The 18,153-nt window shown below is 31.7% G+C and overlaps 1 protein-coding gene across 2 annotated transcripts in view; it reads right to left on the bottom strand.

Annotated features, from left to right (window-relative positions):
• LOC118182138 (ovostatin-like) overlaps positions 1-18,153 on the bottom strand; it is a 125,036-nt gene that overhangs the window by 11,807 nt on the left and 95,076 nt on the right. For both annotated transcript variants that reach the window (XM_035351441.2, XM_035351442.2), the window contains exons 21-29: positions 17,670-17,898; positions 14,223-14,462; positions 12,908-12,959; positions 11,916-12,008; positions 8,160-8,336; positions 6,095-6,333; positions 4,479-4,719; positions 2,616-2,788; positions 812-1,021 (exon numbers count right to left, since the gene is read on the bottom strand). In XM_035351441.2, the coding sequence (XP_035207332.1) occupies positions 812-1,021; positions 2,616-2,788; positions 4,479-4,719; positions 6,095-6,333; positions 8,160-8,336; positions 11,916-12,008; positions 12,908-12,959; positions 14,223-14,462; positions 17,670-17,898 (1,654 nt within the window). The remainder of the gene's footprint in view (positions 1-811; positions 1,022-2,615; positions 2,789-4,478; positions 4,720-6,094; positions 6,334-8,159; positions 8,337-11,915; positions 12,009-12,907; positions 12,960-14,222; positions 14,463-17,669; positions 17,899-18,153) is intronic.

Below are 18,153 nucleotides of genomic sequence, written 5' to 3'. Positions count from 1 at the left end.
TCGTGAAGAGTTTAGCTAGGAGAATTTACAGAATTAAAGATACATCTCAGGTATTCTGTGAAGCACCATCTTCTCTGCATAAAGAATTATTTCTACAGGACTTGAAACCATCAGTGTAAACCCTCTTATCATAACAGCAACACTTAAAGTACTTATTAAATGTACTTATTAAATGATTACAAAATGTTTCTAAAAGTATATTTTTCCTACTTGAGAAAACTATAATACTAAAGAGTACGAAAATGATGTTTAAAATATGACATTCTTGAAGGATTAAGTAAATTTTAGGTTAAATGTGATATTTAAGTTAAAATATTTAAACATAAAGAATTAAAAGTCGGTAAATAATATTAGTTATAGGACATATTTCATGGTAAAAAAATTAGAAGCTTTATTGATGTCTGATATTATACTGAAGGTCAAAACAAATATCTAATAACAGTTCATTTACGTTTTGTTCTAGAAACAATGCTGTAATTCTTTTTGTAGAGTTTTTTAATGGTTAATAGTTTTTGGTTCCTTGATGGCCTTTTTTATATATAAAAATCTATTGAGATATCTAATTGTCACTAAAAACGTTTTAAAACTAAGATGACTATATATAGCTTGATCAGAACACGATGAATCCATCACTTGCTGAATAAAATATTAACTAAGTAATACACCGATAAATAAATAAAATATTTTAAATGTTAATATTTTTTGTTCATGGTTTCAATAAAGTTCATCAATATTTAAACATAATTATATATTATTATGAGAAAATTTTGTTTCATTTAGTAGTTATATATATGCTGCACATATCCTATACCTGAATTAGGGCGCAACCTGATCCAGTGGCTTCTACCTTCACTTCAGATGGTACTTCAGAAATCCGGTTCCTCTTTACTACCAGCTTGTCTTCCTCTGTTAGCTTGATAGTCTTTTCCAATCCACCCGTAACAGTCAACGTAATATCGAGTGTATCTTTAAAGATGAGTTTAGCGATTTCTGAGAGAGCTTCCAATCCAACGCAAGTATCCTATTTATTATAGAACAATATTATGTCTGAGAGTGAAAGCAATATAACAATATATTCTGATCTTGTAATCAAACAAGTACTGCTATCTAGGATATGTGAATTTTAATAAAAAAATTAAGTTCTAAAACTAGTTTCTATCTACAACTGTTTTTATATTCTTAATTTTGCATATTGTCTTCGTAGAAGAAAGCTGAACTAAGTATCTTACGAGCCAAAATGGCTAACCCCATACCTTTATTAAGGATATTAATGATACATAGAGATTTTTACAAGGAATGAACCAATTTCTAAGTCACGGAATCAAGCATTGACCATCTGAAAATTCATTTGAAATAGTAGGTTTTCTAAGTTTTGAAGAGGTGTAAGTAGGGCATTCTGGATGCATTGTTGTTCACTTCTCAATGTTCAACTGCTTTTTTTACATTCGGAATAGCGATGCCTCAGCAAAAAGTACCGCTTTACTAAGTTCGCAAGCACTCGGCGGTGGGTTTGGAAATTTCAAGACATAAACGTCTGAGAAAAAGAACAAATTCTGAATAGAGGGGAAAAATGCTGAAATTCCAGAAGGCATCTTAGCAAAGCCAGAGAGCTCATGATTCAAGCTAGCCGTGAGCCTGAAACATCTGTATGACATGAAATAAAGCTTCATTATAAGCTGTAGTGTCATTAGGTTTTTTGATGCACGTGAAAAATGAGCAATACTCTCCCCGGGATTCGAACTGTGGGCCTCCCGAATACGCGTCGAATATGCTTCCAATTAAATCACAAAGGCATGCGGAAAGGAGGGAGAAAATACCTTACACAGCAAAGCATTTTTTGTCTGATTATATGTTTTCAGTTCTTTTTCTTAATAAGCTAAAGCTCAATGAAATCAGTTCATTCTTTTTAAATAATCGTTTTGCAGTTCTTCATATACCAATTCAAATATATTAAAAGGTTTTGCTTTTTATAAAACATTTGACTTTCATTCCATAAACCAAAAAATAAATTCTTCAAGCGTATCGATTGAAATTATATGAATTAAACTGGTAATTTATGCATCATAATGCAACTGGTGTTTCCTTTCAAAATGCTGATTTTCATTTTACTCGAAATTATCGGATATTGGAACTTTGTCTAAAATCCGCAAAATCGATTCGGCTGTTTTCTTTAGTTTAACACAATACTATTTAATCGACGCTGTTTAGTTTAACACAATAACTGTTTAATCAGCGCTTACAGATTAACATATTACCTTACTATATAATATTCTATAATCAAATATTTACTTGCATTTAAGAATGATTCTTTTTATCCTACAGGTGTGTTAACAGTGAATTAAACATATAATAATATCTCTAACAAACTTATGGAGTCCGGTTCGAATGTTTAGCACATTTCTTATTTCTAGCATAATTTAAGTTTCATGTTATGAATAACAATTTATAGAAAAATTACTAGCAACGTGTTATGTTCTTTTTTAAGCATCTATAAAAGATATCACCAAACGAGCGCTTATATAAGTAATATAAACATATAATTATGTTATTCCATTCAGCAGGAGCTTAAATCACTATTTACAGAAATTTCTTCGTCTACGCTTAAGATATAATACCTGGGTTGACACAAATCCTCCTCTTAGATTCAAATTCTGAGTCATGTAACGGACAATTGGCAAAGCGTCAGCAGCATTTCCTCCCGATTTCAAGATAGCCAAAACAGCGTAGGCTGCCGTTTCCAAGTTGATCGATTGGGATCCATTTACATTAGGGTAATATTCTACACCATCTGCAAAACGGAAATGGTAGAATTTTAAACATTTCCTCCGAAAAAGAAACGATATGTAATTACTGAACACATTGAAATCAATAGTAAATGTCGTAAATGCTACAAAATATTAAATTTTCATTACTATACCAAACACTTTTGTAGAAAGTATAAAAAATTCAAGAGCCACCATGAAAGGGACTAATTAATTTGAGATCAAAACTTTCTCAAGTGCTTCAAAAATCATACTCCTTCCTCGGCAGCAGCATCTGAGTAAGTTACAGGTAGCCTTTTTAACTCGGTTTGCATTCAGTGAAAAAGGCTATCTGTGACTTAGCTGAATAACTACCCTCCCTTTTAATACATTTAAATTTTTTTCAATAATATTTACTTACTCGTTAAATTTATTAAGTGCAGAAATATATGCAAAGAATTTAGTTTAAAAAAACTGGAAAATCGTTTTTATATAAGTTTTCTCAAAATCTCAATAAGCTGATTCCTTAACATCGTTTTAAACCCTCAGTGTGAACTTGTTCGTAGCAGTATATTAGACCTGTAAGTTGTTCTCAGCAGTATTACAGCTAAAAGATTAAAAAATGAGAATATAAATTTCCGTTTGAAAGTATAAATTTAAACCTCAGAATCACACATACAATGATATTTCATATATCATAATTTTTATAGTAAAAATTGTTATAAATTCATATTTTATCAAAAACTGTATTAAGTTCAGTTTATTTATTCTGAGCTTAATCCCATCTGGGTCATTAAACTATTTTTATGTTCTTCTTTGAAAAGTATTATTTACTTTGAAGAGACAAAAGTTTCATTTTAATTCATATGATTCTTATATAAACGCTTCAGCAAATAAGATCTAAATTGGAAACGAAACTTTTTATTAATAGGAAAATTTGGAAGCATAATGGAAATTACTTTTGACCCAAGCTCTTATCATAAACTCCTACTTTTTCTTGCTGTCTTTGCTTGCTGCCATCAATAATTTAATAAAAGTCATTCACTTATAATTTCAGTTTCTGACATTCCTCATCGAGCACTGATTAAGAACGAGATTTCTATAATTAAATGCATGGTTGTTCTATGCTTGGCTTAAATGCATAGCAATTTCATGCATGCTTCTACGCATGGCTTATAAGCCATAACAACTTCATGTTGCGTAGATAAATGAAAGTATTTCATATTTTAAATTTCTAAAAAACTGTTGCTGGGTTTGAAATCTTGAGAGATAATTAAAAGCTGCAGTCTTAACTTTGTATTACAATTTCTTTGCAGTATGTTTTCGCTAAAATTATAATCTGCAGAGTTCAAGTCATTTACATAAGAAAAATAATCTAAAATTATTACAGAAATTAGAAGATAATATTAAGAAGCTCAAAATTCCCGAGTGTATTAAATGTTCACTAAAAACTTTGATAATCGCGATATTTCAGATAATCATCCAAAAGTTCTGAAACTCATCTTGGAAGTTTCGGAAATTTTGGATTGTCTTACTACAATAAATTAACTACTTTACTAATCAGTCATAATTTGTAAACCATTATAATTAATTTATAAGTATTAATAAATAGCTATTTTTGTAAATTTCATGATAATAAGTATAAATTAAGATAATAAATAAACAAAAAAATAAACATAAATTAGTATAGTAAATTATTTTAAAGTAAGTCACACTATAGGTTTCATAATTAAATACCTGTTACGTTAGCTCTTTCTCTGAGTCTAGAAATGCGCTTTCTTGCCTCCTCAGTTTTCCCAGCTAGAGTTTCGGCATATGTATATAAAAATCCTGCGTATGGACTCAGTTTGCTGTCATCTTCTTCAATACAGGAGACAGCAGGGTTGATGATAGATTCATTTTTGTAACCAGATATTATAAGAGAAGCGAGGACATAAGCTGTGATGATACCTTGACTCTTTTCCTTTTCGACACCTCCCTGGGAATAGGAAATAAGTTAAAACAAGAAAATGAATATCTAGCAGCTGATAATACGTTTGCTATCAAAGAAAAGTTCCAATAAAATAAATTTTCGATCACATGCATATTTTTTCATATTAATACTTTTCTGAAACTTTTTAGAACAGTCGCAGATGTTTTTGGAAGTTTTGTTTGAAAATTTGATTTTAGTTGCTGAGTTCACAAACTAAACAGCTTTTCCCTTCACATTTGAAGAGTTACAAAAAGTCAATACTTATAATATATTTTTAGCTTTCTCATTATAATGTTGAAACTAGTATTATTAAGTACTAAGACACCATATAATTGAGAAACTTTGAAAAATATTTACTTTGAAATTAAAAAACGAGTAAATTTTGATTTATAAATAAAAAAAAAAATACCTGACGGTGATGACTGCAATTAAATTAACACAAAATATATTTTTATTTTTCTAGTTAGTTACTGCATAAATTATCAAATTCTAAATACACAGTGCATCTACAAGGTTTAAGGACTATTTATTTTCAATAAATTCCAGCAAACATGTCAAACAATGACTGACGACAAATGTTAATTTGGTACCTCAATCTGCTTCCCTAAAATATTATTTCCTTACACATTGAATTTTTTATGCACGTAATTATTTGCTTGATACAGTCAACATCAAAGCTGCCATGGACATGAAAAGTGAGCAAAGAGATGGGATAAAACTTTGTTGTAAAGCAGGAATATGATTGAAGATGAGCCATGAAACTTTGCGTATGATCTTCAGATATAATGATAGTCATCTACTTGGGTTGGAGAAGATCCATAATAGCTATAGAAACTTCTGTTTCGAAAATCTTCAGTAAAGAATATGTTGCGGACCTTTTTGATCAGAAAAGCATATTTCACAAGGAATATTTTTATGATGAACAGATAGCGAACTCAGCATTTTATAAAGACAACTCCTGAAGAGAATGAGCGTGCCAAAGTCTCAGTTGAATAATTCGCTTTTACTGCATGGCAGTGAGCCTTCACGCTGCTTCAATCTCTTCAAGCAATTTTTAGAAAAGAAAGTGTCACAGATCCCAACTACTTCCACTTATTCACCAGAGCTGGAACTTACATACTGTACATCATCTTCCCTAAAATGGAGGTTTACCTCAAAGGTAATTATTTTAATAACGTTAAAGAGGCACATAAAACCATATCCACAGATTTAAACATGCCAAAAGATGTATTCAACAACAATAAAAAAATCAAATAGCTGCATAAACATGCCAAGCATTGTATATTGAAGCGTATGAAGTAAGAATGTTGTTTTCTTTGCATGAACTAATAATAATGAAAAATTTGCATAATAATAAAAAAGTGAACAAAGAATTTCTTACTTGCAAGCCGGAATCAAATATTCGACCAACATCTGGGAAACATCCGTCTGCTTGTTGCTTGGAAATTATCCATGTTTGCATCTGTTTAATAACGTTATCATCGATGGTAATATACTTCGTAGCTTGAGCAAAAGAACGAAGAACAAAAGCAGTTAGAAACATGCTTCCTTCTTTGTCTCTGTAACCAAATGCACTAAAAGATCCATCTGCATGTCGATATTGCATTTCCCTTTGAGCTCCTGTAATTAGTTGTGAATTAATTGATCTAATATACTTAGTTATTGATGATTGTTTTAATGCATTTGAAAATTAATGATCTAAGAAATGTATTGAAATTATATGAAAACTAATCTCGAACTTATCATAATATTTTAGATTACTATCAGTTAATATAAATATGCCCTACACATACGCCTCGTTCGGTAGGGTGGTTCATGAAACAGTATGGTTGATCGCGTCTCCATCATCAACATAAGAAGTTGCAACAAATATATATAAAAAAAGTTGAACCTTACATATACCAGCATATTAATCCCTGAACCTGCTAAATGTAGTACATATTTATTTATACATCTATTATTTAGTGTTAGATGCTGTCTTTTCCGGTCATGTTATGCTTAGAGCAATTTATACTCACAGACAGCTATAAAACGGTAAATGGATTGTGCAGTGATATACAACTATAGTAAACTACGAGATCAAGGTTAAAATGGAATGATAATGAAATCTGATTCTCGTCAATCATTAACACTTTTTTTAGATCAAGGAAAAGAAAACTTTAATTTTCGCTGAGGGTATTTGAAAGTTTTAGATAAATGAAAATTAGTTATTACTCAAGTTTCGATGCTAAAAGCACTGTGAAATTGAATGCAACCTTAATTTATGTAAGGACAGAATTAAACCCTTACATTTGTGGTGGTTCGTTTAGGTAAATGTGTAACTTTCCTTCAAGATACCACATGAAATAAAGGCATGTCATATTCTTTCAAGAAGACAGAGCAGTAGCTTTTCGAATTAGATACAGCATATCATCCCCCTACCTTTTCAGAATGCTTTTTCTAGTTCTAATATGAACCATGAATCCAGTACAGATCCTAGACTGTCGTCCGCCCACGTGAAAATTAAAATTGGTCACTCTTTTTTACAGAAATATAATATGTTTAATAATTATTTCCCTGTCCTTAAATCTGGCCGCCCAAGTGCTATAAAACGGTAAATGGATTGTGCAGTGATATTAGGATCACCCCCATTAGGATCGGCCCTGCATATACTTGATAGCTTTCAATTCAGTCAATTTATGATGACATCGTTACTTGTAAACTAAAAGTACATAGCACCTAGAATGGTAAAGCTGTTAAAGATAGATCATTACTGCAGTGGCCTTCGCTTCTTAAAATCTTCCATCTTCGTAAATGTCAGTTTATTCCTTTTGTTACTGTTTAGTCAGTTATGTCTATTAATCAGCTCCTTTTCTGCAATTTCTCATACTTTCCGTCCCATTCACGTATTTTTGTTTTTCCAAATGGCTATTTTTTAATAGCGATTAATTCATACATGCTGATGCATAGGCAAATATAACCCTTATTAAACTGGTATAAAAAATTTTTAAGTGTCTTAAGTTTATTTACGCAGATCCGTCCGATTAAGATATTCTTAAAAGATGTTCAGGTGATCTAGCAAGTATTATGTTCAGATAATTGAGTTAGTCATGATTAATATAAGTTGTCTAATTGGATTACAAGAAAGCTATGAAAAAAATCTGACGAAGAATCAGACCTTGCAATTAAATTTTGCATGTTATACTATGCACCTTTTATGTTCATATTGTATTACAGTCCGAATTATATAGCTAAAGAACTAAATCTTTCATATCTTTGGTTTGAATTAAGATAAGTCTTGAGTAATTATAGTGAGATTTTGTTGCCAGAATCAAGATTTAAAATGAAAAGTTTTAAACACAGTTAATGCGTTCTGCTTCTATTACATTATAAACCTTCGTTCACAGTGTACAAAAAAGACCAAAATAAAAGATTTGCAAAACTAATGAAAATAAAATATATCTTACCTAAGTTTAGGTTCCGAATAGCTCTGTTTTTTATTTTATCGTTGAGTTCTCCAATCCCAGACAGGTAATCTAGAACAACTAAATTCGGCGTGAACTTGACCATGTTTTGCTCTCCACATCCAGTAGGAAGAACAACAAGGTTTTCTAAGTTGTCCATAGATGGGCCCATAAAATTACCTGTATGCAAACAAGATAAAAGATGTTACAGTTAAAAAAGGTATTAGCATCAACCGGTTAACATAATTAAGACATCTTTGACATGTTGATTTTGAATATAGACTTTGAACTATGGACTGTGTTGGAACTATAAACTACTCTTCATTACTACTATTTCTTTTCGTTGCATATTACGTTCACAATTTCGTACATATTTTTAGGAGTTATGTCATATATTGTGTTTAAAATTTTTGTATTACATTCAAAATTCTGTGCATTTATTATTATGCTATTTTATACATTATGCTCCAAATTTTTGTATTACATTCCAAACTATGTATCATTCCAAATTATGTATTCGTTCTAAATTATGTATTCATTTCAAATTAGGTATCTATTTTGTTAATATCAATAAATGTAGTACGGAGACGGCGCTAAACCAATTAAGCAAATGGTAAAGGTGTGGTGCCCGTCTTCCCGTTCCTAAATCCTAATTAAAACATCAGCAATACGTGCTTTTAAAAATACGTAACATACTTGTCTGTTAGTGAATAAAATTCAACAATTATTAAGTAAATGCAAAGTACAGCATAATATTATTTCATGGATTCATAATATTATTCATAGTCACGAAGGAAATGATGGAAACGAACACGAAGATAGATCTGCGAAAGAAGCTGCACAAGACACTGCAACAATAAACAGCGACCTACTATACTTACCTTAGCGAAGAAATCTTCTCACTTCCAATCTGTAATAAATAGCCATGACAAAATGACAACAGGAATGGGATATCGTACAAAAGGAAAGGAAGACCTTTCAACATATTTCCAAACTGTGATACAGATAGACTTATAGCTATTCCATTAATAAATTGGATTCTATTTGGTAATGGTCCCTTTCCTATGTTTATTACAGAAGCATTTCAACAACTGATACCTGTATCTGCGGTGAGTTAGGAAATGGTCCGCATTATCTATTCAAATGCCCAACAATGAAAGATTTCCACATTCATCATCCATCACAAATAAACCCAAAATATATAGTCTTCCTTATAAAAAGGAAAGAACATAGAAGAAATATCATCAAAATAATTAATTTGGTTGCAAATTTAGGTTAAGTGCAGGGGCCACCTTTTATTTACCCAGAGTGAGTAGGTATAGGCCCCCTACACTAGCTATTCAGAGTAGCGACGTTTTTCTGGGGCCCACGGTACCATTCTGGTGCCGAGGTGCTGTTGTTGTCTGATGCAACTGACATCGCAAGCTCTGCCGCTGATGGCGCTGTCACCGGTTGTCCATTCATAAGCCCAGATTTATTTTTTTAACTGCATGTTCATCATACCTAGCCATTCATTGCTTATAGGTACAATCCATGTACTTAGTTCTTTTACATACTTTGGTTATTGTTCAGCAAATTTATGACGTCTCCGATGAAGAAATTTTTCACTTGAAGGAAAACTTCATTTCGTCATCAGTACCCCCTCTAGTTCTTTTCCCATAAATCATTACCCTCCAATTACAAGATCTCTTATGCATTCCATACAAACACTCATCACAGCAAGCATTGTATCGTGATAAGTACAAGAACCTCACATATACTTTGAGTTCATTCTCACAGATCAGTTCAATAATTAATGCTGGAGAAGTATCGAATCTTGAAGAAATGTTCAACTTACAGAAAGTCGCAATCGAAGGACAGCACCTGTTGACCCCACGCTAAAGCACTGGCACCATTCCCTGCTATATCAGCTATCAACAACTATAAACTAATTAAAAAATATAAAGATGTCTTTAACGAAATATATAAGACACTGAATAAGCAAAAGACATCGAAGATAAATTCTTCATTTATAAAAATTGTTTTGAAGTAATACATTACCAAGAATGAAAGTTTAGAAGAAGTGACAAATTAGGTTAGCAATATTCTCGCATTGTCTTTGGGGAAAATAAATAACACAGACCAATATCTGTTGTTTCAACGCAAGTAGTCTGCTCTCGTTTATAGTAGATTTCTTGGTTTAGCAGACTGTTGATATAATTAATAAGTACCTCATAATTTACATAGTACTGCTTCTAAATTTACAGTCTAATTTTTATATTGTGTTGTTCTAAGTTAAAATGGACAAATTTGCAATAGCTTCCATTTCTGTACTCAAAATTTTAATTTGCAGTATTTAAACTAATAATTTTATATATTTTAATTTTAGAAGGAATAAATATAAACGAATATATCTGAATATGAACTATGTAGATTGTTTTCTTATTTTTCTTCTACAAACATACAGAAAATGAGGAGTACAATAAAATAATATTTAGACAACAACTGTTATTATACTTTTATTAATTCCACAATGATCTGATTATTAATAGAATTCCAAATTTGATGACTTATGTTCTTATACATAAATTTAGGGAAAAAAGTTCAAGAAATTGCTAACAAAGGCGAAGTACTGAAAAATAAAAATTACCCCATTTCAAAAATCATCAAAAGACATAATACAAGAGTGAACTACAGTATAATCCAATAATGAAATTGTGGATTATCTTGAATTCTTCTTAGAACGTAGCAATAAAATACCATTTTTGCAACAGATATTTCAGCATATTGTACTGCACTTTTTCTCAAAATTTGTGCATGTTCTCTAAGATGAATAATAATAAAATACCATTTTTGCAGCAAATATTTCAGCATATTGTACTTTCAACATATTGTATATGTTTTGTAGTGTATTAAGCTTTTTCTCAAGATTTCTGCATATTTTCTAAGATGAATAATCTATTGGTTGGTTTGAAATATCGAATTTTTGCGTAACGGGAACGGCATATCTGAATATGCAAATGGTAGCAGAACAACTGTAGTATCACTGAATATGTTGCCAAGAGATCCTCAAAGAAAACAGGCAAAAATTTCGTACTATTTTTCCTTCTTCTAATTTTAAGAATATGATTCAGTAATTTTTATAGTAAAAGAACTCTAAGCATATATTAAAAATATGCGGGAAGACGAGGGACATAAACTCCCGTATTGAAAAATGTTCGTTCCTTCGCTGAAGAATTAATTAATTCAACTAAGACTGCCACAATAGTGTCTGTGCTTTCTTATATAGAAAATTCAGTGACGGGTGGGGATGGACTTTTTTGAAACTTCCAACCACTGTATGAAACGATTCGATGCGCTCAAAATTACAACTAAAAACAGGAAAACTGTAATATAATAGTGTTTAATAGCTGATATTTTTCTGATCTTGTTTATGTCAGTTGACTCTACATATACTTAGAAATTTCATATAAGCTTTTTAAAACAAGTAGTTTGTTAGAAAATGAGTTAAAATCAAAGAAAAATGATTGAAAAATCAATTAATATTATACAAGCCACGAGTACAAACACCGTATTAGAAAACAGACCATTATCCTAGTTTATTTTAAAAGGCAATTTTATTTTTTACTACAAAATTTCTTTTAGATATCAACGTATACTTCTAATCTTAGCAACTTTAATTCAAAACAATCATATATAAAAATTATATTCACAGATAAACTTTGAATGTATGTAAACATTGGAAGAAATTCTGTGTTGTGCAAAACGAAAAAAACTTACCCGTTACATCAAGGTATCCTCTTGCAGAATCAGGAACAACATTTTCAGGTAAGTTTAGATCATACGATTCTACAAATACTCCATCTTCTCCATCTGCGTAAAAAGAATAAGAGAATTTACATTTTTGAGTATTTTTCTCTTTCTTTCGTTTTGTATTCTTAAATTCGAGCACAAAAAATTATCGAAACAATGAACTATTCTTAAATCTTTATTTTTTTCCATACACAGCAATTTCTTTAAATATCTTTCAAAGTATTCTTGAGTAACCTTTACTTCTTTTCTAATTTACATTTTGTATAAAAATGGCATAAGACATAATAAAAATTTATGCTTCAAATTGCTTTTTGCCTCATTTAAAATCGAATTCATCTTTTTCAAAATTTATTATCTCATTGAGATATGATTCTCTACTCCCAAATTTTATCCAAAAGCAAACGCTGTCATAACAGATACATTTTATAAAACATTCTATTAAATTTTTTTCAGATTACTATTTAATTTTTTTAACCTTTTTCAAAACGGTTTTGATAACATAAACCGAACCACATCTATAATATTTATATGTTAAGAAACTCTCATATCATTGCATTTTATTTACTCAGATTACAATTTTGTTATGTTCCCTTTGCCGTTTAAGACAAGCTTCGTAACAACATTTTGTTACGGATCTGTCAATCAATAAGAAAATAAAATTAATCGACAGATGTTCAGCCAGAATCATAATTCCAGCCTCCAAGCGTTCAAACATTTTAAACACGCGGAAAAAACCACCCACCTCCAGCACCATGAAACAGGATCTTAAAAGATTTCATACATCCATATAATCCTAAAGTTTTTATCTATTTAGGGCCTATTTCGATTACATGAAATGAATTTTCACTCTCCTCCAATTTTCTTATACCAAAAATCGCTTATATAAAATCTCGTAGCAATGACATGAGAAAAGAGAAAAATATTAATTATGTTCAATGAAAAATAATTGAATGTATTACCTTTGGGGCAGAATAAACTGGTTACAACGTCTACTACTGGCCAACCTTCAGCCTGAAAGAATAAATGGATTCTTAAAAACTAAGAGTTATTTTAAATCATTAAATACTATAACAGAATTCAGGAAAAATGAGGTCTCTAAGAATGGAAATGCGAATTTTATTGATAAAAGGAAAAAAACTATTAAACAGTTGAATTTCTGTAAAATGTGTCCAATTTTATCGCTAATCAATTTAAAGAAAGGAATTCCAACAGAAATCTTATAATCTCCTAAAACGTGAAAGCGCTAGCTCACTCTGAAAAAATTACATTTTCCGTTTTTTCTGCAGACAAAATTATTCAAAAAGTACCTTCCGTTGACAAATTGTATTTTCTAGAGGTGTTTCAAATTTATAAAAGTCTTTCAGTTCTAGTTAACGATCCCAGTTACCCTCAGCTGTGAAGGAAATTATTCCATTTATTAACTTCCAAGTTATTTTAATTATTTTATCAATAGATGGCGCAGGTAGCTTGACATCCGTCCTCTTTAATAGTTGAAAATGTTTTGTTTCTTTGCGTACAACCTATTTTTCTCTTGCGTACCACCGGTTGAGAGCCCCTGATCTAAAGTAATCGTTATTCATCTCTTTATTTTAACTTAGATCTAGAAGAAGGCTTATACTTTTTTTCAGTTTTATCACATACAAGAGGAATTAAACTCTTACTGCATAGGACTACAAACGTTTTAGCGTCTAATTTAATATTTTAGAGCAATCAAATTGAAGAGCGGACATACTGCACATCCGTTTATATTAATATATTTATAGATAAAACAATAACTATAAATGAAAATTTTTTAAATGTTTAATGCTAAAGCAAAACTCTTTTTTTATATAATGTATTTTGACATTCTTTTCTTCCTTTTGCAAGGGGTAAAATAAGCAATGCCAATATATCTTCTTTCATATGACCTCACGGCATTATAGTTGATTATAGTTGCTTATCTAAATATACGTGAAGCTATACATGTCTTGTTATTAAAGTTTACATATTCTCGTTTTATTATAAGTTTAAATCCCTATATCTATTTATCGATTTATTATATTAAGATTCTGCCTACAGCTAAAAACAATCTATATTTCATTACATTGTTGTTTTAGAAGTTATGAACTTATAGTTATAATAAGTCTAGAATATTAAATGATCTATTTTTGATTTTTAAAAGTTATGGTAAAATTGTACAGCATTATCAGATGACACAGGTAAAAAATGTACTTCTTAATCAATTTCAAAAACAGATAATAGTTTAAGACTGCATTATTTAAGGAGTCTGCTTACCTGCACTATGAGAGAATTAGTAACTCCATCCTTAGCTACAGCATCAGATACACTTGAGCTGCCACATATATCACTAGATTCAGCTGTCTGTGCTCGGACGGTGATATTAAGTGTTCCCAAAGTGGTAGCTTTTAACTGGAGCCTTAAGTTTTCACTGTCTCCTGGTTGCACACAGACGTCACCATCAACTGAATCACTAATTACAACATAATCATCACTCTTATCCAAAGAAACGGTTACCTGCAAGAAATAAGAAACAAATAATGAGGTCGGCGTCAATCAGAATAGATCAGTGCAGCTGCGCTGAGGAGCAAAAAAATTTTGGAGGCACCGGGAAGCAGAGATTCGAAGCTACAGATATTGGCCCTGCCGGTAAAAATCCTAGCGCCGATTCTGCACACTTACAAGTAGAATCGCTTTCTTTATAATGATATCGGTGCGAGAATTAAATGTGCATAATAAAAACACCCGTCTTGAAATGAAATTTAATGGAAACGTAACAGATAGTGCATAAAAAGTAAATGCATATGACGGTATATGAGGGTATGTAAATGTAAATAAAATCCCATTATGTATGCTTTCTTTACGAAATTTCTTTTTAAAAGTATGGTTAAAATTATGCTGTCTTTCAGTTGTACTTTTTTACAGATAAAATTAAACTAGTGTTACTTGCGTAGTTTCATATCATCCGGTTTTTGGACTACAAACTACGATCTTTACGTATACATAATTTCTAAAGCAGATTACTTTGAATGTACCATTTGTTTTACTCTTAATTTCTATACTGATTCTCAATTTGATGAAGCAAAGTAAGATTAGTACAGAATCCGTGGGTCTTCTCTAAGGCCACACTACACGTCTAGTCCATATTCTTACTTTCCATTTTAGTCAGGAGACGCTTGATTGTAAAGCCCACAGAAAGATTTGAAAAGTCACATCACACCACTCCAAGCAGAGTCGCCGGTGCGAATACACATTATCACTCAGACACACCAAGAAGTGTGAGCTGGATGATCTGACATTCATTAAATTTCAAGCACAAATAGTATTGATAACATATTAGGATAATTTTAATTATAGGCAAAGCACTCCAAGTTTATCTGCCTAACAGAAATACGATTTTGTGGATGAATTTATAAACTGGCTCATATTCACGTTACACATTAGTACCAAGAACATTGTGCTTAAACATCGTATTCTGAGATCTCATTTGCAAATCATTTAATATTCTTCCAACCTTTCCTATATTTCGTTTTAAATAATCGCTTGGGAAATCATATAATTTATCCTCTGAGAAGAAAAAGGTCGATGGAAATGGTAATTTCGTTTTATATGTCAGCACACCTCGTATACGCAGTAAATCATCTCTAGGTGATATTTTCCTAAGATGACCACCTATTACAGTGACCAATATTTCCCAAGCGCATGAAAAAATGTATTGCATATGACCTTTTTAAGGCGGCCGCCTTTCAAGAAGATAAAAGTATTTGGAGCTCTGAGTGGTTCAGAAATAAGAGAATTCATTAAATAAGGTAGGCGAGGGATAACTCCCTGCTGAAAACTCTTTATAAGTTTTTGTAATATTTAGCCAATTTTCATGAAATAAAAAGTATTTTGTTCCTTACAGTAGTAGAATTTACTATATTTACTATATTCTCATTTATATCACTGCAGGTATCTGTGGCGGGCCATTGCACAATTTCTGTTATTGCGTAAACGGGCTCAGCTGGCAACCTGGTAGTACGTACGGCAGTCCGTAGTTCAAATACAGAAATGGTGGCGAAGTGTGAAAGACCTCGTGCCTTGGTCCAAATACCATAAGGAACTGTGCAAGTCTTTCAGGAAACGTTCTCTCGAAGTCCTCAGGGAAAAAAGTCAGCATTGCCCAAAAGTCACATTATGGTGCGGCATGACATCCACGAAAATTGAGGGGCCATACGTCATTCGGGGTGCAATGAATGCAGAACGGTACCTTGCTGTGCTGCACAATTATGTTCACAATAGTGTATTCACGTGGGACAATTATAGCGCCATAATCGTTATGCAAGATGTGGCCCAGACTCATTTCGCACGTCCTGTACGTATGGGGTTCGACATCAGGTTTCCAGGACGCTGGTCGGGATGTCATGACCTCCCCTTGAACACCAGTAAGAAGTCCTGACCTAACGTCCTGCTACTTCTTCCGGAGTAGGCGAAAGAGCAGTTTTTTCGCCCCCAAAACTCTTAATGAATTGGAGGAGCGATTTCTCCTACTTTTTGCAAACATACCGCTGAAGTTTCTGCAGCACTTTGTAGCAAACAACCTCAATCGTTTACGAAAACTAGTGAATAATGGTTGTGTTTTATGGAATTTTAGCAATATATAATAATTCTATCAATGTAGGGAACAAAATGCGTTTTGTTTTATGAAAACTGATTTAGTGTGAAAAAAGTTATAAAAAAATTTTCAACGGGGAGTTAATTCACGCCTGCCTTTTAGTTCTAAACTGATTCGCACTAAAGAAAATTTCTTTAAAGGAAAGGTTCCAAATTTCTGACCATTCCTTAATTATGGTGATGGAACCATTATAAAGAATTATCGATACTATTGCAGAACCATTTCAAGGATTAGACGAAAATATTGCAATATGTCTAAAATTCGATGAGCTTGATTTGCATGGAAACTTTCAGAACTCGCATTAATTTGCACTACATTTCAGGCCACAAAAACTTAAGGACATAAATCCTTTAAGGAAAATTGCATTTAAAATAGCATTTTGATGTTCTTAAATTTGTAATGTCAATTGCCATTACTTTGATAAAAATGCGGGTTTATTATTCTAACACATTACGTAAATATTGGTGAAGCGAAACATGGTGGAGCATGTGGCGGCTACAAAAGCTCCCTTAAACTGTACTGTGTATAGAAATTGACCGTTTCTAAATCAGATTTCTATTTGACATAAATGCCATTACTCAAAAATTCAAGACACGATCTTAATGTTAGACCCAGAAATTTAAGCACAACATGGGTTTGTAAGGAACAAAAATAGAGACTGAAATGTTGTTCACAGAAAAAAAAAATGGAAGAATTAGATATTTGACAAATCAAATGCTAAAAGAAATAAAAAAATTCTGAAGTCGCCCTGGGAGGATCTAGTAGTCAGCATAATAGTGGAAGCTGAACTGGCTATTCAAAACCCAGGGTGTGGGTCTAAAACTTACGTGGGAATTTTCTTCCCCTTTTCACCGGCGTAATATTAGGCGCCCCCAGTGATGCACTCTGGGCAACAATATTTATTATAGATGAAACGGCTAAGTGATCAACGGCTTCGGGCATTCTCGACGAATACTGAAAGTGCTCAGCCATTTGATTAAAAACTATTTTGTTTATAATACGAGAGTCTGGTATACTTTACAATATGAAAGAGCAATGTTTGTTATAGTTAGTACAAAAAAGATACTTACAGGCAAGGCATCTTGTACATAATTGAAGACAGAAATTGTTATCCAGAACTTTTCTCCTCTGATTACCGAATACGGGAGTGTAAATGACAGGAAGAAAGCTTGGAAAGCTTTGATAGACTTCGTGTTGGATATGCCTAAACCTTCCTCTTCATTGATGCACACAGCATTGCCAATCCATTCCGTAATCGTGTGTGGTAATTTCTGTTTGTCTAAGTATTCCCCATCAGGTCTGCGAAAATACAGTTTTAAAATATAGGAAAAGTAATTTTATCAGTGATCATGATACAGAAATGGCGATAAAAATGATCAAATTATTAAAAATTTCATTTACAAAGTATCGCATCATTTAATATATTTGATATATCATATATTCAAGTTTGCTTCTTAAAAATTAAAATAAGGAAGGATAAATGATAATAACCTAACACCCAATTCTCTATTTTATAATGAATGGTTTGAATAAATCAGTTTCAGTTATTTTCAA

This window comes from Stegodyphus dumicola, chromosome 2, assembly GCF_044657685.1.
Source record: "Stegodyphus dumicola isolate Sdum_Otavi_A_Nest chromosome 2, ASM4465768v1".
In the NCBI taxonomy this organism is placed as follows: Eukaryota; Metazoa; Arthropoda; class Arachnida; order Araneae; family Eresidae; genus Stegodyphus; species Stegodyphus dumicola.
This window is presented reverse-complemented; position numbering and strand designations above follow the sequence as displayed.